Here is a 17,845-nt window from a genome sequence, read left to right on the forward strand (position 1 = left end):
CTCTCCCCATCCCACCCTCACTCTGCCCCCACTCCCAACCTCTCTCTCCCCCTCCCTCCCTTTCTCTACCACCTCCCTCCCTCCCTCTCACCACTCCCCTCTCTCTCTCCCCCTCCCTCTCTCCCTCTCCCCCTCCCTCCTTCCCTCCTCTCCTTCTCCCATCCTCCTCTCCCCACTTCCCTCCTCTCTCGCCCTCCTCCCCTTCCTCTCCCATTCCCACTCCCCTCCCTCCCTCAATCCCTCCCCTCCCTCTTCCGTTCCCCCTCCCCTGCCTCTCTCTCCACCCTCCCATCCCTCTCCCCCTCCCTTCCCCCTCTCAATTTTTTCAATTCAATTCAAATCGCTTTATTGGCATGACAAGGTACATCTTATGTTGCCAAAGCATCGAAAAACATTTATGTTTGAACACATAACCGCACGTCTACCCATACAGTGTATAAACAGATATATCCCTGAGTGTACAAATATACATTCATATAATTTGTATATTCTCTTTTCTTAGATTTAATGGTTGTCCCTCTGTTTATGGCAAGCTGTAACATAGTGTGCCGCTAAGGTTACACAATTTCTCTGCTCCCCATTAGGTATGGGACTTTTTGGTCGTCATTCAAATTTCTGAATTCAGGGCATATTTTGTGAATTTTGGGTAGAATTCTCCCTTATGCCCTGATATTTTCCACAAGCTGTGAGGAAGTACATCTCTGTCTCCACCACTCCCTGACTGCAGTGAGAGCATATCCTGTCCTCTCTTGGTAGCCGGGTCTGCCTGTGTCTGCCTTTTTCGATGGCCAGAGCTATGTTCACTAAGTCTGTACATTGTTAAGGGTTTTTCCTCAGTTTGCTATACTTTACCATGGTCAGGTAATCAGCCTTGTTGTATTGTCTGTTTAGGGCCAAGTAGCCGCTCCCTCACTCTCCCTACAAACCTCTCTTCTCCCCTCTCTTTCTCCCCCCCTCTCCCTCTCTCTTTATCCCCTTGTTCTCTCCACCCTACCTCTCTCCCCCTCCCTCCGTCCCCCCTTCCCTCGCTCTCCCCCCTCTAACTGTCCCCCTCGGTTTCTCTCCCCCCTCTCTCTCCCCCTCCATCTCACTCTCTTCCCCTCCCTCCCTCTCTCCTCCCCCTCCCTCCCTCAGCCCATCCCTCCCTCTCGCCCCCCTCCCACTCTCCCTCTCGCTCCCCCCACTCTCTCTCCCTCCCTCTCTCCCCCCTTTCTGCTCCCCTCCCTCTCTCACTCTGCCCCCTCCGTCGACCCACACTACCCCTCCCACCCTCCATCTCCCTCCTTCCCACCCTTTCTCTCCACCCCTCCCTCCCTTTCTCTCTCTCCCCCTCCCACCTCCCTTCCTCTCTCTCCCCACGTCCTCCCTCCCCCTCCCTCCTCTCTCTCCCCCTCCCTCCCTCTCTCTTCACACCCTCCCTCACTCTCTCTCCCCTCCCCCTTCCCTCCCTCTCACCCCCTCACTCCCTCTCTCACCCCACTCCTGCCCTCTCTCTCCCCGTCCCTCCCTCTCTCTCCCCTTACCCACTCTCCCCCTCTCTCCTTCTCTCTACCCCCTCCCTCACTCTCCCCTTCCCCCTCCCTCCTCTCACCCCACTCCCTCCCTCTCTCGCCCCGTCCCTCCCTCTCTCTCCACTTACATCCCTCTCCCCCCTCTCTCCTTCTCTCTACCCCCTTCCTCCCTCACTCTCCCCTTCCCCCTCCCTCCTCTCTCTCCCCCCTCCCTCCCTCTCTCTCCCCCTCCCCTCCCTCTGTCTCCCCCTCCCTTCCCTCTCTCTCACCCCTCCCCTCCCTCTCTCTCACACTCCCTCTCTCTATCCCCTCCCCTCCCACCTCCCCCTCTCTCTCTCCACTCCCTCTCTCTCTTTCCCCTCCCGCTCGCCTCTCCCCCTCCCTCGCTCTCTCCCCTCCCCTCCCTTCCTCTCCCCACTTCCCTGCCTCTCTCTCCAACTTCCCCCCCTCTGCCGTCCTCCCTCCCTCTCCCCCTCCTCTCCCTCTCCCGACCCCTCTCTCTCTCCCCATCCCTCCCTCTCTCTCCCCATCACTCCCTCTCTCCCCCCTCCCCTCCCTCTCTCTCACCCCTACCTTCCCTCTCTCTCACCACTCCCTCCCTCTCTCTCCCCCCTCACCCTCTCCCTCCCTCTCACACACTCTCCCACCCTCCCTCTCTTTCCCCCTCTCTTTCTCTCTCTCTCCCCCCTCCCTCTCTCCCTCTCCCCCTCCTGTATTGATTTCTTTGTGGGTTCAATGATGAGACATTTATGAAAGAGAATGAGTTTTAATCTAAAGTCTGTTCAACTCTTTTATACAGCTTTTACAGGAGACACGATGCTGTGATGCATCTAGAACGAAACTGAAACTAAACTCAACTGCCTTGCTTGTCTCGGTCACATGACCTCTGCTGGTCAGGCACAAGCAATCAATACCTGCAATCATGCTGCTAAGGCATCATAATCGAACAGGCAAATACCATCTCTATTTGCTGATATCATTACATCTCCTTTCCTTAAAATCAGTCTCTGATATCACATTAACTTGTGCTCCAGTATCCAATTTAAATGGAATGTGTATGTCATTCACTTTTAGTGTCAACATCCAGTCTCTTTCTTTTTTTTTGTTTTCAGACACAACATCTACATAGAACTCCTCTATCTCGCTTTCATCTACTGTATGGACCTTGCTTTGTTGCGCTTGGTTCTTGCAGCAACGGGCATAATGGTTGTATTTTTTGCAACTATTGCATGTTTTACCATATGCTGGACACTTTCTTTGTGGATGCTGTGTACCGCATCGACTACATGTCTTTCGATTGTCCCTTTCATTTTCGTTCGCTGGCCACGCCTCTTTTTCACATTTGATATCATTAACCTCCCTTTCTCTCTCTCTCCCCCCTCCCTCTCTCTCTCTCCGCTCCATCTCTCTCTCTCCCCCTCCCTCTCTCTCCTCCCTCCCGCTCTCACCCCTTTCCCTCCCTCTCTCACCCCCCCTCCCTCTCTCTCCCCCTCCCTCCCTCCCTCTCTCTCCCCTACCCTCCCCACCCTCCCTCTCCCCACTTCCCTGCCTCTCTCTCCCACCTCCCCTCCCTCTCCTGTCCCCCTCCCTCCCTCTCCCCCTCCCATCCCTCCCTCTAACCATCCCCTCCCTCTCATGTCCACCCTCCCCTCCCTCTCTCTCCCCTCCCCACACTCTCTGCCTCTCTTGACCCCCTCCCTCCCTCTCTCCATCCCACCCTCACTCTGCCCCCTCCCAAACTCTCTCTCCCCCTCCCTCCCTCTCTCTACCACCTCACCTCCCTCCCTCTCCCCCTCCCCCTCTCTCTCTCCCCCTCCCTCTCTCCCCCTCCCTCCTTCCCTCACCCTCTCCCCTCCCATCCTTCCCTCTCCCCACTTCCCTGCCTCTCTCTCCCTCCTCCCCTTCCTCTCCCATTCCCCCTCCCGTCTCTCCCTCTCCCCCTCCCGCCCTCTTCCGTTCCCCCTCCCCTCCCTCTCTTTCCACCTTCCACTCCCTCTCCCCCCTCCGTTCCCTCAATCTCCCCCCTCCACTCCCTCCCCCCTCCACTCACTCTCCACCCTTCCTTCCCTCTCTCCCCTCCCTTCCTCTCTCTCCCCCCTCGCTCCCTCTCACGCCCCCTCCTTCCCTCTCGCTCCCTACACACCTCTTTCTGTCTCCCCCTCACTCTCTCCCCCTCTCTCTATTCCCCTTGTTATCGACACCCTCCCGCTCTCCCCTCCCTGTGTCTCCCCTTCCCTCGCTCTCCCCCCTCCATCTGTCCCCCTCTTTTCTCTCCCCCTCTCTTTCCCCCTCCCTTCCAAATCGCTCCCTCTCTCTCCCACTCCATCTCACTCTCTCCCCCTCCCTCCCTCTCTCCCCCTACCTCCCTCAGCCCCTCCCTCCCAGTCGCCCCCTCTCCACTCTCCCTCGCTCCCCCTCCCTCACCCTCTCTCCCCCTTCCCCCTCTCTCCCTCCCCCTCTCTCTCTCTCCCGCCGCTCTCTCTCCCCCTCCCTCCCTCTCTCCCCCCTCTCTCTCCCCCTCCCTCTCTCTCTCACTCCCCTCCCTCTCTCACTCTCCCCACTCCATCTGTCCCCCTCGTTTCTCTCCCCCTCTCTCTCTCCCTCCCTCCCACTCGCTCCCCCTCCCTTCCTCTCTCTCCCACTCCATCTCACTCAATTCAATTCAATTCAATTCAAATTGCTTTATTGGCATGACAAGGTACATCTTATGTTGCCAAAGCACCGAAAAACATGTATGGTTGAACAAATAAACGCAGATCTAGCCATACAGTGTATAAACAGATATATCCCTGTATGTATAAATATACACTCATATAATATGCATATAATCTTTTCTTAGGTTTAATGGTTGTCCCTCTGCTTATGGCAAGCTGTAACATAGTTTGCCGCTAAAGTTACGCAATTTCTCTGTTCCCCTAATAGGTATGGGAGTTTTTGGTCGTCATTCAAATTTTTGAATTCAGGGCATATTTTTATGAATTTTGGGTAGAAATTCCCCCTTATGCCCTAATATTTTCTACAAGCTGTGAGGAAGTGCATCTCTCTACCCGCTCCCTCTCTCTCTCTCTCTGCTCCCTCTCTCTCTCTCCTCCTCCCTCCATCTCTCTCCTCCCTCCCTCCCGCTCTCTCCCCCTCCCGCCCTCTCTCTCCCCCTCCCTCCCTCTCTCTCCCCCCGCCCTCTCTCTCGCACCCCTTCCTCTCTCTCGCTCCCCCCACCCTCCCCCTCTCTACCCTCTCTCTCCCACCCTCTCCCCTTCACACACTCTCTCCCACACCCCTCCCTCCCTCCCTCACTCTAGCTCTCTCCCCCTCCCACCCTCCCTTCCTCTCTCTGCCCCCTTCACTCTCACTCCCCCTCCCTCCCTCTCACTCCCCCCTCACTCCCTCCCTCTCTCTCTCTCCCCCCTCCCACTCTCTCTCTTGCTCACTCCCTCCCTCTCTGTCTCCCTCACTCCCTCCCACTCTCCCCCTCCCATCCTCCCTCTACTCCCCTACCTCCCACTCTCTCCTCATCCCTCCCTCTCTCTCCCCCTCCCTCCTTCTCTCTCCCCCTCCCTCCCTCTCTCACCCGTGACCCTCTCTCTCCCCCTTCCCTCCCACTCTCTCCCCCGCCTCCCTCCCTCTCCTCCCTCCCCCCATTCTCACTCTCTCTCCTCCTACCTCCCTCTCTCTTTCCCCTCCCTCCCTCTCTCTTCCCCTCCCTCCCTCTCTCTTCCCTCCCTCACTCTCTCTTCCCCCTCCTCCCCCTCTCTTCCCCCTCCCTCCGTCTCTCTTCCTCCTCCCTCACTCTCTCTCCACCCTCCCTCCCTCTCTCTCCCCCTCCCCTCCCTCTCCCCCTCCCTTCCCTCACTCTCCCCTCTCCCCTCCCTCTCTAACCCCCTCCCGTCCCCTCTCTCTCTCTCCCCCCTCCCTCCCTCTCCCCCCTTCCCACCCTCTCTCTCCCTTCCTCCCTCTCTCTCTCTCCCCCTCCCACCCTCCCTTCCTCTCTCTCCCCCTCCCACGCTCTCACTCCCCCCTCCCTCCCTCTCACCCCCCCTTACTGCCTCCCTCTCCCTCTCCCCCCTCCCTCCCAATCTCTCTCTCCCCCACTCCCTCCCTCTCTCTCTCCCCCACTCCCTCCCTCTCTCTCCCCCACTCCCTCCCTCTCTCTACCCCCTACATCCCTATCACTTCCCCTCCCTCCCTCTCTCTCTCCAGACCCTCCTTCTCCCCCTTCCCTCCCACTCTCTCCACCCACCACCCTCCCTCTCGCCCTGCCCCCTCTTCCCTCCCTCTCTCTCTCCCCCTCCCTCCCTCTCTCTTCCCCCTCCCTCCCTCTCCCTTCCCCACTCCCTCACTCTCTCTCCACCCTCCCTCTCTCTCCCCCTCCCCCTCCCTCCCTCTCTCTCCCCCTCCCTCCCTTTCTCTCCCCCTCCCTCTCCCCTCCCTCCCTGTCCCCCTCCCTCTCTCTCCCCCCTCCCTCTCTCTCCCCTCCTCCCTCTCCCCCTCCCTCTCCCCCTCATTCTCCCCCTCCCTCTCTCCCCCTCCCTCTCTCCCCCTCCCTCTCTCTCTTTCTCCCCCTCCCTGTCGTTCTCTCCCCCTCTCTTCCTCTCCCCATCCCACTCTCTCTCTCCCTCCCTCTCTCTCTTTCTCCTCCTCCCTGTTGCTCTCTGCCCCCTCCCTATCTCTCAAATTCAAATTCAAATTCAAATTGCTTTATTGGCATGACAAGGTACATCTTATGTTGCCAAAGCACCGAAAAAACATTTATGGTTGAACACATAAACGCAGATCTATCCATACAGTGTATAAACAGATATAACCCTGTGTGTATAAAAATACACTCATATAATATGCATATAATCTTTTCTTAGGTTTAATGGTTGTCGCTCTGCTTATGGCAAGCTGTAACATAGTTTGCCGCTAAAGTTACGCAATTTCTCTGTTCCCCTAATAGGTATGGGAGTTCTTGGTCGTCATTCAAATTTTTGAATTCAGGGCATATTTTTATGAATTTTGGGTAGAAATTCCCCCTTATGCCCTGATAGTTTCCACAAGCTGTGAGGAAGTGCATTTCTGTCGCCACCACTCCCTGACTGCAGCGAGAGCATGTCCTGTCCTCTCTTGGCAGCCAGGTCTGCCTGTGTCTGCCTTTTTCGATGGCCAGGCTATGCTCACTAAGTCTGTACCGAGTCATGGTTTTTCTCAATTTGCTATCTTTTACCGTGGTCAGGTATTCTGCCATGGTGTATTGTCTGTTTAGGGCCAAGTAGCAATCGAGTTTGTTTTTGGTTTTTGTTGTTTCTGTCCAATAGGTCAGATATTTTTCCTTTTGTTTAGTGACAATTGTGTTGGGTCGAATTCTCTGTGCTACGATGTCACTGTCCTGGAGCTGGTTATTATTATTAGTGTTTGTAGTTTCTTCACTGAGTCCCAGGACTAGTTGACTGAGGGGACTCTTCTTTATGATCCTCCCTTGGCATTTCAGGGCTTCGTAATGATAGCATTGGGGATTGCTCATTTTTATGTCTTTCCAAAATTTGGTGGCTCTTTTTTGGATATTAATTAGTAGTGGATATTGGCCTAGTTCTGCCCTGCATGCATTGTTTGCGGTTTTCCTCTGGGTCCGGAGGATACTTTTACAGAATTCTGCATGTAGGATCTCAATTGGGTGTTTGTCCCATTTTGCAAATTCTTGTTGTGTTAGCAGACCCCACACCTCACTGCCATAGAGTGCAATTGATTCAATTACTGATTTAAAAATTTTGAGCCAAATGCCAATTGGGATTTCTATTTGGATTGACTTTTTAATGGCATAGAAAGCCCTTTTTGCTTTCTCTTTCAGTTCATTTACAGCCAGTTGGAAATTTCCTGTAGAACTGATTTTTAAGCCTAAGTATGTGTAGTTTGTAGTTTGTTCAATTTTAGTTGTTCCTAGTGTTAAATTTATTCTGGGTCCCTGATGTCTGGATCTTTGCTGGAACGCAAGAACTTTGTTTTTTGGGGGTTTATTGTCATGGCCCAGGTCTGACAGAATGACTCTAGCAGATCCAGGTTCTGTTGTAGACCCTCCTCAGTTGGTGAGAGCAGAACCAGGTCATCTGCATAGAGGAGGAATTTAAGCTTGATTCATACAGGGCGAGGCCAGGTGCTGTAGATTGTTCAAGTAGTTTTGCCAATTCATTTATGTAAATATTAAAGAGTGTCGGTGAGATGGGCGAGCCCTGCGCCACGCCACGCCCCTCTGAGAAGTATTTTGTTTGTTTGTCTCCAATTTTAACTGCACATTTATTGTTTTTATACATTGATTTAATTACATCACATGTTTTTCCCCCTACACCACTTTCAATAAGTTTCAAGAATAGACCGTCGTGCCAAATAGAATCGAAAGCCTTCTGGAAATCTATAAAGCAGGCAAAAATGTTGCTTTTGTTTTGGTGAACATGTTTGTCAATTAGGGTGTGTAGGGTGAAGATATGATCCGATGTTCTATAATTTGGTAAGAATCCAATTTGGCTTTTACTCAAGACATTGTGCTCCTCAAGGAAGTTTATAAGTCTTTGGTTTATGATACTACAGAATACCTTCCCCAGGTTACTGTTCACACAGATGCCTCGATAGTTACTTGGGTCAACTTTGTCTCCACTTTTGTATTTGGGCGTTATGAGTCCTTTGTTCCAGATATCAGGGAAGTAACCGACACTCAGAACCAAGTTGAAGAGTTTTAGGATAGCCAATTTCATTTTATCGTCCGTGTGTTTAATCATCTCGTTTAGGATGCCATCTGCACCACAAGCTTTTCTTGGTCGCAGGTCCTTGAGTTTTTCAAATAGCTCTTTTTCAGTTATTAGGGAGTCTAACGGGTTTTGGTTATCTTTTATGGCCAGTTCCAGCTTTTCCAGTTTTTTACATATTTGATCTTGCTCTGGGCTTATTGTGTTTTTCTGGTATAATTTTTCAAAATGGTTTTCCCATGTGTCACCATTTTGAATGGGCAATTTGTTGTGTTGCTTTTTGTGTAATGTATTCCAGTTGTCCCAGAAACAATTAGAATCAACAGATTCCTCAATGGAGCTGAGTGTATTCTTAATATACTGTTCTTTCTTGGTTCTGAGTGTGTTTTTGTATTGTGTTAGTGCCTGACAATAAGTAAGGTGTAATTCCTCGTTTTCTGGTTGTCTGTGTTTTTGGTTTGATATTTTTCTGAGTTTTTTCCTCATGTTATTGCAGTCTGAATCAAACCATTTTTCGTGGTTTTTTGTTTTGAGTTTATTCTTGCGAACTTTCAAGTTTGACATTGATGCCAAATTATCAAAAATATTATTTAGGTTATTCACTGCCTGGTTTATGCCTTCTTTATTGTGAGTGTATGTGTTTTCCAGAAAGGTGCCCAAGAGAGCTTGAGTTGATTGATTGCTAATTGCTTTCTGGTATTTTTCCATGCTGTCTTTGGCCCATCTGTAGGATTTTTTAATGTTATACAGCTTACTGGGCTGTGTTTCTGTGTTGGTTGTTTCTGTCCTTTTAATTTGGCTGTGGTCTGACAGTGTTGTTTGTGATTTGACTGTGAATGCTCTGAAAGAGGATGGGTCCAGATCTGTAATCATATAGTCTACAATGCTGTAGCCAAGAGGTGAGCAACAGGTGGATCTTCCTAGGGAGTCTCCCCTGAACCTACCATTGACAATGTACAGACCCAGGCTTCGACAGAGCTGCAGGAGCTGTTTTCCGTTAGCATTTGTCTGTTTGTCGCAGTTATACCTGTGTGAATGAAAAGGGAGATCAAAGTGGTTATTCCCAAATATGTAATTATTCCCCTGATTACTGGTAAAGTCTGGTTCTTCGCCAGTTCTTGAGTTGAGGTCACCACAGATCAACATGTTCCCCTGGGCCTGGAATTGGTTAATCTCCCTCTCAATGTTGGAGAAGGTGTCTTCTTTGAAGTACGGGGATTCTATAGGGGGGATATAGAGTGCGCAAATGAAAACATCTTGCATACTAGAAATGATGCCCCTCTTAATCTTGAGCCATAATTGGTTTTCGCCCTTTTTTATAAATTTAATGTAATTCCTAAGCTCTGCTTTAAACCAAATCAGTATGCCTCCAGAGTCTCTGCCCTGGGTTACTCCTGGCAGTTTATTGGAGGGGACCACCAGCTCTGTGTACCCCCGGGGACAGCCAGTGGGCCCTTCTCCTCTACACCAGGTTTCTTGCAAAAAGATAATGTCCAGATCTTTGATTTCATCTGGGAACTCTGAGGTCCTACTCTTCAGGCCAAGCACAGAAGATCGTAGACCTTGGATATTCCAGGTTGAGATATACAAGGATTTCATGCTAAGGTTGGTCTTTTCCTGTGATAGGTTAAAATATGATAAATAGTGATATGTGTTTGTCGTGTTTAAATGAGGAAAAAAGAACATTTCAAGTGTCTATAAATGCTGAGAATAATTGGCTGCAACTCTTTCTAACAACTAGTCCTTATGCTTCCTGATCCATAAGGCGGGAGTAGATGCTGCTGGGCCTCTCTCACCCCTCTCTCCCCCTCCCCCTCCCTCTCTCCCCCTCCCTCTCTCCCCCCTCCCTCTCTCTCTCCCTCCTCCCCCTCCCTCTCTCTCCCCCCTCCCTCTCTTTCCCCCCTCTCTCTCCCCCTCCCTCTCTCTCTCCTCCCCTTCGCTCACTCTCTCTCTCCCCCCACTCTCTCTCTCCCTCTCTCTTTCTCCACCGTCCCCCTCCCTCTCTCTCTCTCTCCCCCCACTCTCTCGCTCCCTCTCTCTTTCTCCACCGTCCCCCCACTCTCTCTCTTTCTCTTCCTCTCCCCCTCTCTCTGACGGAGCGCCGCGTTTTCTGCTCCACGAACATTACGGCCTAGAAATTCAGTTGGTTGCGCCAGCCGGTAGCACCTTAGGAGGAGTAGATGTCGGGTGCTAGGCGGCTAGCGGCCGGGCGCAGTGCGAACTGCGTCTCTCCCCAACTTCACCAGAGATTTAGCGGCGGCGCAAAGTCTTTGCGTACGCTCATATGCGCGCGCAGATCATGACGTCATTTCCTCGTGCAACGCCCTTTGTGCACCCCCAACCGGAAATTCAGTCGCGACGCCCCATTGTGCGCCTGGCGCCCCTAGTGACTGGTAGAGTGGAACGGTGCTCAGTCGATGCGGGGCGCGGGGGGCGCAAATTAAAGGGCACTCCTCCTGCACTATAAAAGGCTGCCATTTCGCAGCACTCCTTCTTGAGAGACGGATCTTTGCAGAGAGACCAAGGTAGAGAGCTTTCTGCTTTGGCTCAACACTCGGACAGGTACTTGTGGCTTCAGGCCACAGCTTTCCACTTGTCTTTGCCTCATTGACATATCATTCTTTGCTAACATATTATGGGGGCTGCAATGGGTGCAAACGCTGACTTTCTCCATTGCATCCAAAGGGCTCACAGACGCCGTGAGAGAATGGCAGCCCTGGCTAGACGGAGAGGGGGCAACAGGCGTCGGGAAAGGAGGCCTTACCCACCCAGGGTATACCGCCAGCATTTCTCCTATCTCAACATGTCTGACGAGCAGTGTGTTCGGAGGCTGCGATTCCGAAGGGAGATGGTCACAGAGATCTGCCACCTGCTTGGCGGTGATCTGCAGCCACAGCTGAGGAGCAGGACGTCTCTGTCGGTTGCAGTGAAGGTGACGGTGGCTCTCAACTTCTATGCCACCGGCTCCTTCCAATCCGCCACTGGGGACATTTCCAACATCTCCCAGTTCGCCGTGCATTGCTGCATCCGCCAAGTGACCAATGCCCTTTTCAAAAGGAGGCGTCAGTTCATCTCCTTCTCCATGGCCCTTGCCAAGCAGCAACAGCGTGCAATGGGCTTTGCAGCATTCGCGGGCTTCCCCATGGTGCAGGGCGCCATTGACTGCACGCATGTGGCTTTGCGGGCACCTCTGGAGAATGCCGAGGATTACCGCAACCGGAAGGGCTACCATTCGCTCAACGTCCAGCTGGTGTGTGACCACAGGCAGCTCATCCTAGCTGTCAATGCCCGCTTTCCAGGCAGCAGCCACGATGCCTTCATCCTGCGACAGACTTCTGTGGCAGACATGTTCCAGGCCCAGCCTCACCCACGAGGGTGGCTTATCGGGGATAAAGGCTATCCTTTGTGTACCTGGCTGATGACCCCGCTCCGTGCGCCCAGCACCCCTTCTGAAGAGGAATACAACGAAAGCCATCAAGCGACCAGGAACATCATCGAACAAACAATCGGCGTCCTGAAGCAACGGTTCCGCTGTCTGGATCGTTCCGGTGGAGCCCTACAATATTCGCCGGAGCGAGTCTCCCATTTCGTGGTCGTTTGCTGCATGCTGCACAACCTGGCTATCCGCAGGACTCAGCCACTGCCACCAGAGATTGGAGGACCACCTGAGGAGGAGGAGGAGGAGGAGGACCAGCACAGGAGGGAGGCAGAAAGTGCAAGGGCCGCCCGTCGCCGGCTTATTGAACGTCGCTTCAAGGCCCCCTCTCAGGGAATGGCTTGTGCCAATGTCAGCAGATGAATGTAGCCGCTCCACAAGCCCTCAGCCGAGCAGGGCAACCAGGACTTGACAAAAAAACCATGCACAGTGCAATTTAAGAACAATAATTTATTGCAAACCTCTGCCCTTCCCACATTACAACCTCATGTGGAGAAGCCCCCGCAAAAACACAAAACTACCAGTCTCGGCCTTACAAAAAGAAAGAAAGACACCAGTCTCGGCCTTACAAAAACACAACTACACCAATCTCGGCCTTAAAAAAACACAACTACACCAATCTCGGCCTTACAAAAAGCACCAGGCATTTGTGCAGAGCTTCTACTTTTTGCCCTGCGAGGGCGATGCCTTTCGCATCCTTGCCTGGCCCCTGCCCGCCCTGCAGCTCCTCCTCAATGGGAGCCCAGTGGCTGCAGCAAGGCTGGGGGAAGGCTGCTGAGGGTCAGATGGCGAGACGGCAGATGCCCTTGGGGGTCGGCCTGCACCAGCTCTGACCTTGGAGGGGCCGGCTGCTGACTGCTCCAACTCTGCCTGGGCGGCAGCAGTCTGTCCAGCGGCTCGTGGCAGCTGCAATGGCGGAGTGGCAGTGTCGGCTGCAGGAATGGTGCCAACCTGGCAGATCGCAGGTGCTCGCTGGTCGCCTGAGACATTGGCACTCGCACGGGCCAGCACTGCAGCATGCGCAGCAAACAGCTGAAGAACAGACTGCTGGGCTGCTGCTGCGCGGCGGGTGCCCTGGCGATGCCTGGCTGATCCAGCGAGGGTGGCAGCAGTTAGTGCCCGTGTGGCCCTGGTCTGTGTCCGCGTGACCACAGCCAGTGAATGGACGGCATGACTGAGCACTTGGCTCGAAGCCGCCTGTGCTGCCGCAAAGTCCTGTAGACTCCTGGCCTGTGCTGCTCCAAATTGCTGCACACTCCTTGACAAAGACTCAATGGAGTCAGGCATCCTTGCCACTGCAGCCATGAGCTCATTGTGCCTGCGCTCAGCCTGGACGGCCATTTCCTCCAGGAGCCGCACCTCCTCTGCGCTGACCATCGCAGGACTGGAGGCCGCACTCACTCTCTGGGGAGAAGTGCGCCGAGCTTCCCCACCCCTCCCGCGTTGCTGCAGGCCACTGGGCCCCGGAGCTTCACTCTCCTCCCACCCTTCCCCCCGGCTCCCCTCCAGGGAAGACGTGTCCCCTTCATCGCCATGGGCTGGCGCGGCTGAGGGTGGCGCTGATGGGCCGGCTTCCTCTTCCTCCTCCTCTAATTCGGAAGCGCTGACAGTGGCAGCTTGAGGGCCCGCCTCCTCACCTGGCGATTCACCATCTGAAAGCAGGAAGGCACAAGAGTAGCTTTAGAGTGAGGACAGGGCGGCAGCGAGGGAGGCATGAGTGCTGCCATTCACTGCATTGGTCGGACGGTGGCAAAGGATGCTGATCTGAGGCGCAAGTGGAATGAGAGAGGTCAAAAAGGTGATGCCCTTACCATTGGTGCCCAGAACAGGGTCGACATCTCCACTGGCGACGGGGCCAATCAGCCAGCCTGCTATAATGCGCTCCACACGCTGGTCGAGGTCGGAGAGCTCTTTGACGTCAGGACGGCCTCCCCCGGTCTCAGATCGTTTCCGCTGGTTGTACGCCACCTTGGCCTGCAAGAGAAAGGACGGCCTCTAAGTACAGTGTGAAGCCCTGATCTTGTCTGCAATGCCTCCCATGGTCGAATAGCTTGACCAGTGTGAAGCCCTGATCTTGTCTGCACTGCCTCCCATGGTCGAATAGCTTGTACAGTGTGTAAAGTGCTGAATGTGCAAGTGATTTTCATGACAGTCCCATGGCTGCTGGATGAGGGCTGGCCATTAGGGCTTTCAGGTCCCTTTGCCCATAAAGTGAGGTGCACATGCAGGGATGAGGAGGGCACTGGAAAGGGTACTCACCCTGACAACCCGAGTGAGGTCGTTGAACTTCTTCCGGCATTGCACAGGAGTCCTGGCAACCACGCTGTTGGAAGACACCCTGTTGGAGACCTCCCTCCAGGCTTTCCGGTAGGCGCTGGGCAGCGGCCTCTTGCCACCTTCTGGGAACAGAACATGGCGCCTGCGCTCCACTCCGCCAACCAGCAGCCTCAGGTCACCGTCGCTGAAGCGCTGCGCTCTCTCCCTGGCCTTCTCCATAGCCCTGGGCGTTGTGCAGATGAAGCTGATGTGGTCAGGCCTAGGTTGAGGGCTGCAGTGTGCAGGGCGTGGCAGGCAAACAAATCGACCCTCCTCCTTTAAGAGCTGACCGGCGCCAGAGTGTCTGCCGTCAATCAACAACTCGCCGCACCGGCGCTGCGCCCGGCCTCGGGGGTATCGCTCAGCACCGCCGGCTTAGCGCCTAAAGATAGTCGTGCATCGCCTGTTTTAGCGCAGCAGCAACCTCTTGGGGCGATGCGACTGAATATCGGCGAAGGTGGCGCGGCTTTGCGCCGGGCGCAAACTTTAGCGTCCGCCCGACTTTACTGCCCCAAAAGTGGCTATACTGAATTTCTAGGCCTACCTTTTTTGTTTCCAGCCACGAAATTTGACAGCGGAGCAAAAGATTCTCTGGTAACGACCAATCAAATGTAGCGACCCATTCATTCAGAATATGTGAAAAGTGAAACTTTCTCTCCATTGTGCAGTGCGGACTCTAAACAGGAATGCTTTATCTTTCGCTGGATTATTCCGTAAAGCTAATATTGAATTTGTTCCTGATTATCGAAGAAGCGAGTCCCCTGAAGTTCTCTCCATGGCAGGTAAAGGTCCGCAATGGTAAGAAAACTCTATAACACCATATGATACAGGATAACATATGGAAAATATTCCATGATAACCAACCACATAATCCATTAACAAGAAGTTCCAGGTGGGTTACATCACAGTTGGATTAACATGAAATATTTCCACATATGACATAAAAGTTTTGTGAAACTGGAGCTCTGTTGATATTTGTAAATAGCTAATATGTTTATTTTTGATGAGATCCTGGTTTCTCTGAAGAGTTTTGTCCAATATGACAAGTGTGGGATCAAATCTCTGCTGTTACAGCACATTGCTGATCCATTGCAGCCTTCATGTTGGTGGAATCAGTGGCTATTCACTGGCTCACTGGACTGTTTAATGGCATAAACCATATTCCACAATAATTGTACAGATGGTTCATTTGTAAACTGCAGAAATGTATATGTGATGCTGATTATATTTTAGGGAAAGTTACATTTATTTCAAAAACCCGAGCACATTTTCAGTTTCTATAGAAATTAAAAGGTTGAATGTGAGTAGATGGGTTAAAGTGGAGGGATAGTAAAGTAATGTTTAAAATATGGTCTCATCAGCTCCTGAGAAAAAACCTGGATGATGAAGCAAGCTGGATGGACTGAATTCCTTCTTTTGTTTCTAATTCTTACATTTTTCTGTTATTACTGCTCAGGAGTGGGTAACTCAGGAAATACTGAGCATGTGCAGCAGATGAGTGAGCATCTTACACAGTATTACTTTGTTCATTGAAGACGACACAGGCAGCTGTTGGTGCTGTGATGGGAATGGTAAACAGCCTATAGGGCAGACAGTGAGGTGTGGAGCGGGACCGTAGCTGTCACTCCAGGGACAGGCCCGTGTACTGAGCTTACAGCGGCCTGAGCCCAAATATCACCCACCGTCAGACCCCACATCAGTATCATTAGCACGGTCACACGCCTCACTGAGTCTTTGAAGAACCGGGCATTACAACGTCTAGGTGGGACAGTAAGCTGCGAGGAGAACACAAAGATCCTGCAAAGGGATATAGATAGACTCAGTGGGGTCGATTTTAACTCAGGTGCGGGCAATTGTCGAGTTCCCCGAATTTCGTGATTCCCACATGAATCTAAATGGATGTGTGAGATTGATGCAATTTTAACTCAATTGGCCAATTGATTTCCAACGTGTGGGAAGCCTTTGCAAAGGGGTTTTTCATGACTGCAAGTCCCCTCCAATGACGTCATCATTGCTGCTGCATTTAAGGTCCACAGCAAGCCTTGCTTCCTCTGCAGTCTTCCAAGCTTTCCCCTTATGATGGCACAGGAGCCTGCAGGAGCAATGGCCAGTGGGAGGGCAAGAGCTGCACCTAAATTTGATGAGGCATCACTGCAGGCATTGTTGGATGGGGCTAGGGCCCACAGGGAGGTCCTGTTCCCTTCTTCAGGGAGGAATAGGCCTCCCAGTCAGACCAAGGCTGTGTGGCTACAGGTGGCTGGGGAAGTCAACTCCTTGGGGCTCACATGGCGCACCTGGATGCAGTGCAGGAAAAGATTCCATGACCTTCATCGCACTGGAAATGTAAGTATGAAATTTCCATCACCCTCAATCTGATCCCCATTGCCTTTCCTCACCAGCACTGTTTTAGCAATCTCTTCCTCCACATCCCACTTGACACTCACATCCATGCACCTTTAACCATTCCCTCTCTATGCTCACATTCACCTAACTATTCCACCATGCAGCCCTCACACTCCCTCTCACTCTGATGCTTTGAACACAACTGACAACACACAGGGAGGGCCCTTGGTCTTGCAACCTCACTCCATCTTTGTCTCCTTCTAAGTATCTATGCTATGCAATCTCTACACTCACTCCTTCATTCTTGCTCAACCTCCACTTGTCTCCCTCATTGCAGGAGAAGAGAGCTCACAATAGGAGAGAGCGAGCCAAGACAGGAAGAGGGCCACCCTCATTAGCCCAGCTCACCCCCTGGGAGGAATCCGTCCTGGAGATTGTCAGGGCTGATACAGATGTGGAAGTTGGGGAAGGACAGACAGGTGCACCCCCGCAAGCTGGTGACAGAATAGTTTCCATCTCTCTCATTGACATTGCATGAGTCGCTGATAATGATTCTGAAGCTACATCATATGGACTTATGATCATCTGCAAAATGCAATGTGCATGTAACCTTGGCATCACATCTCTAACTTTTTCCTTGACACCCCCACAGGACCATCGAGAGCCCCCGTCCCCACTGTGCAGGAGGAAGAGCCTGAGATTCCAGACTCCTCAGAGGAATCTGCAACCTCTGAGGACTCAGCGTCAGCAGAAATAAGTGCACCCAGCACCAACGCAGACACTCACACCTCAGGGGGACCTTTGGGACATAGAGTAGTGTTGTCACCTTGTGTATCACAGCTCACAAGTGAGCATCAGCAGATTGTGGAAACAGGGACAGCAGTGGAGAGTCCTCGTCGGAGGGCGCAGGACTCTGCCAGCACGGCTCAGCTGCATGTTGACCCTCTGCCTCTGGGTCCATCAATAAGATCAGAGGTGATGGAACTCCATGCACAGATGCAGGAGTCTCTGGCAGGTTTTGTCTCCAGGGTCGCTGCGAGTGTGGGGCGAATGGAGGAGTCCATAGCAAACATGAGCAGAGCCTTTGTGGAGTCAGTGGCGCATGAACGCATGAACACGGAAAGGGTGGCTACCTACGTGGAAATGATTGCTGCCTCCATGGTAAGGCTGGCTACGGTAGAGGAGAGGAGGGCTACGGCCATGGAGGAGGTTCGTCGCCAGGGTATGGAAAACATGGTGAGTGTTCAGAATAGAATGACATCTCTTGAGGAGCAATGGGCATCTACTGAAAAGAGGAACCAGACCTTCATGGAAGTCCTTCTGAGTAGGACTGCCATTGCAGATACGGGTCCCCATGGCCCCCCTGATGTGCAGCAAGGTGCTGTCAAGCCACTTGCAGGCGTGGAGGGGGAGCTGACCCATGAGAGGGAGGTTGGTGGCAGGCCTCAAAGAAGTGGGGGTTCCTCTCCAAGCACTCACACTTTCATGCCACTGCAGAGCCCTCGGTCAGAGCCCCGCCGGAGTCC

At 52.7% G+C, this 17,845-nt stretch overlaps 1 protein-coding gene across 1 annotated transcript in view; it reads right to left on the reverse strand.

The window, feature by feature from the left end:
* Positions 1-12,036: 12,036 nt before the first annotated feature.
* LOC147116034 (uncharacterized) overlaps positions 12,037-17,845 on the reverse strand; it is a 31,652-nt gene continuing 25,843 nt past the window's right edge. Inside the window, exons 3-4 of the mRNA XM_085990757.1 lie at positions 13,472-13,634; positions 12,037-13,312 (exon numbers count right to left, since the gene is read on the reverse strand). Coding sequence (XP_085846883.1) covers positions 12,321-13,312; positions 13,472-13,634 — 1,155 coding nt within the window. The 3' untranslated portion in view covers positions 12,037-12,320. The remainder of the gene's footprint in view (positions 13,313-13,471; positions 13,635-17,845) is intronic.

The sequence above is a fragment of the Somniosus microcephalus genome, chromosome 6 (assembly GCF_052327205.1).
Source record: "Somniosus microcephalus isolate GS21.2 chromosome 6, FLI_Smic_1.0, whole genome shotgun sequence".
In the NCBI taxonomy this organism is placed as follows: Eukaryota; Metazoa; Chordata; class Chondrichthyes; order Squaliformes; family Somniosidae; genus Somniosus; species Somniosus microcephalus.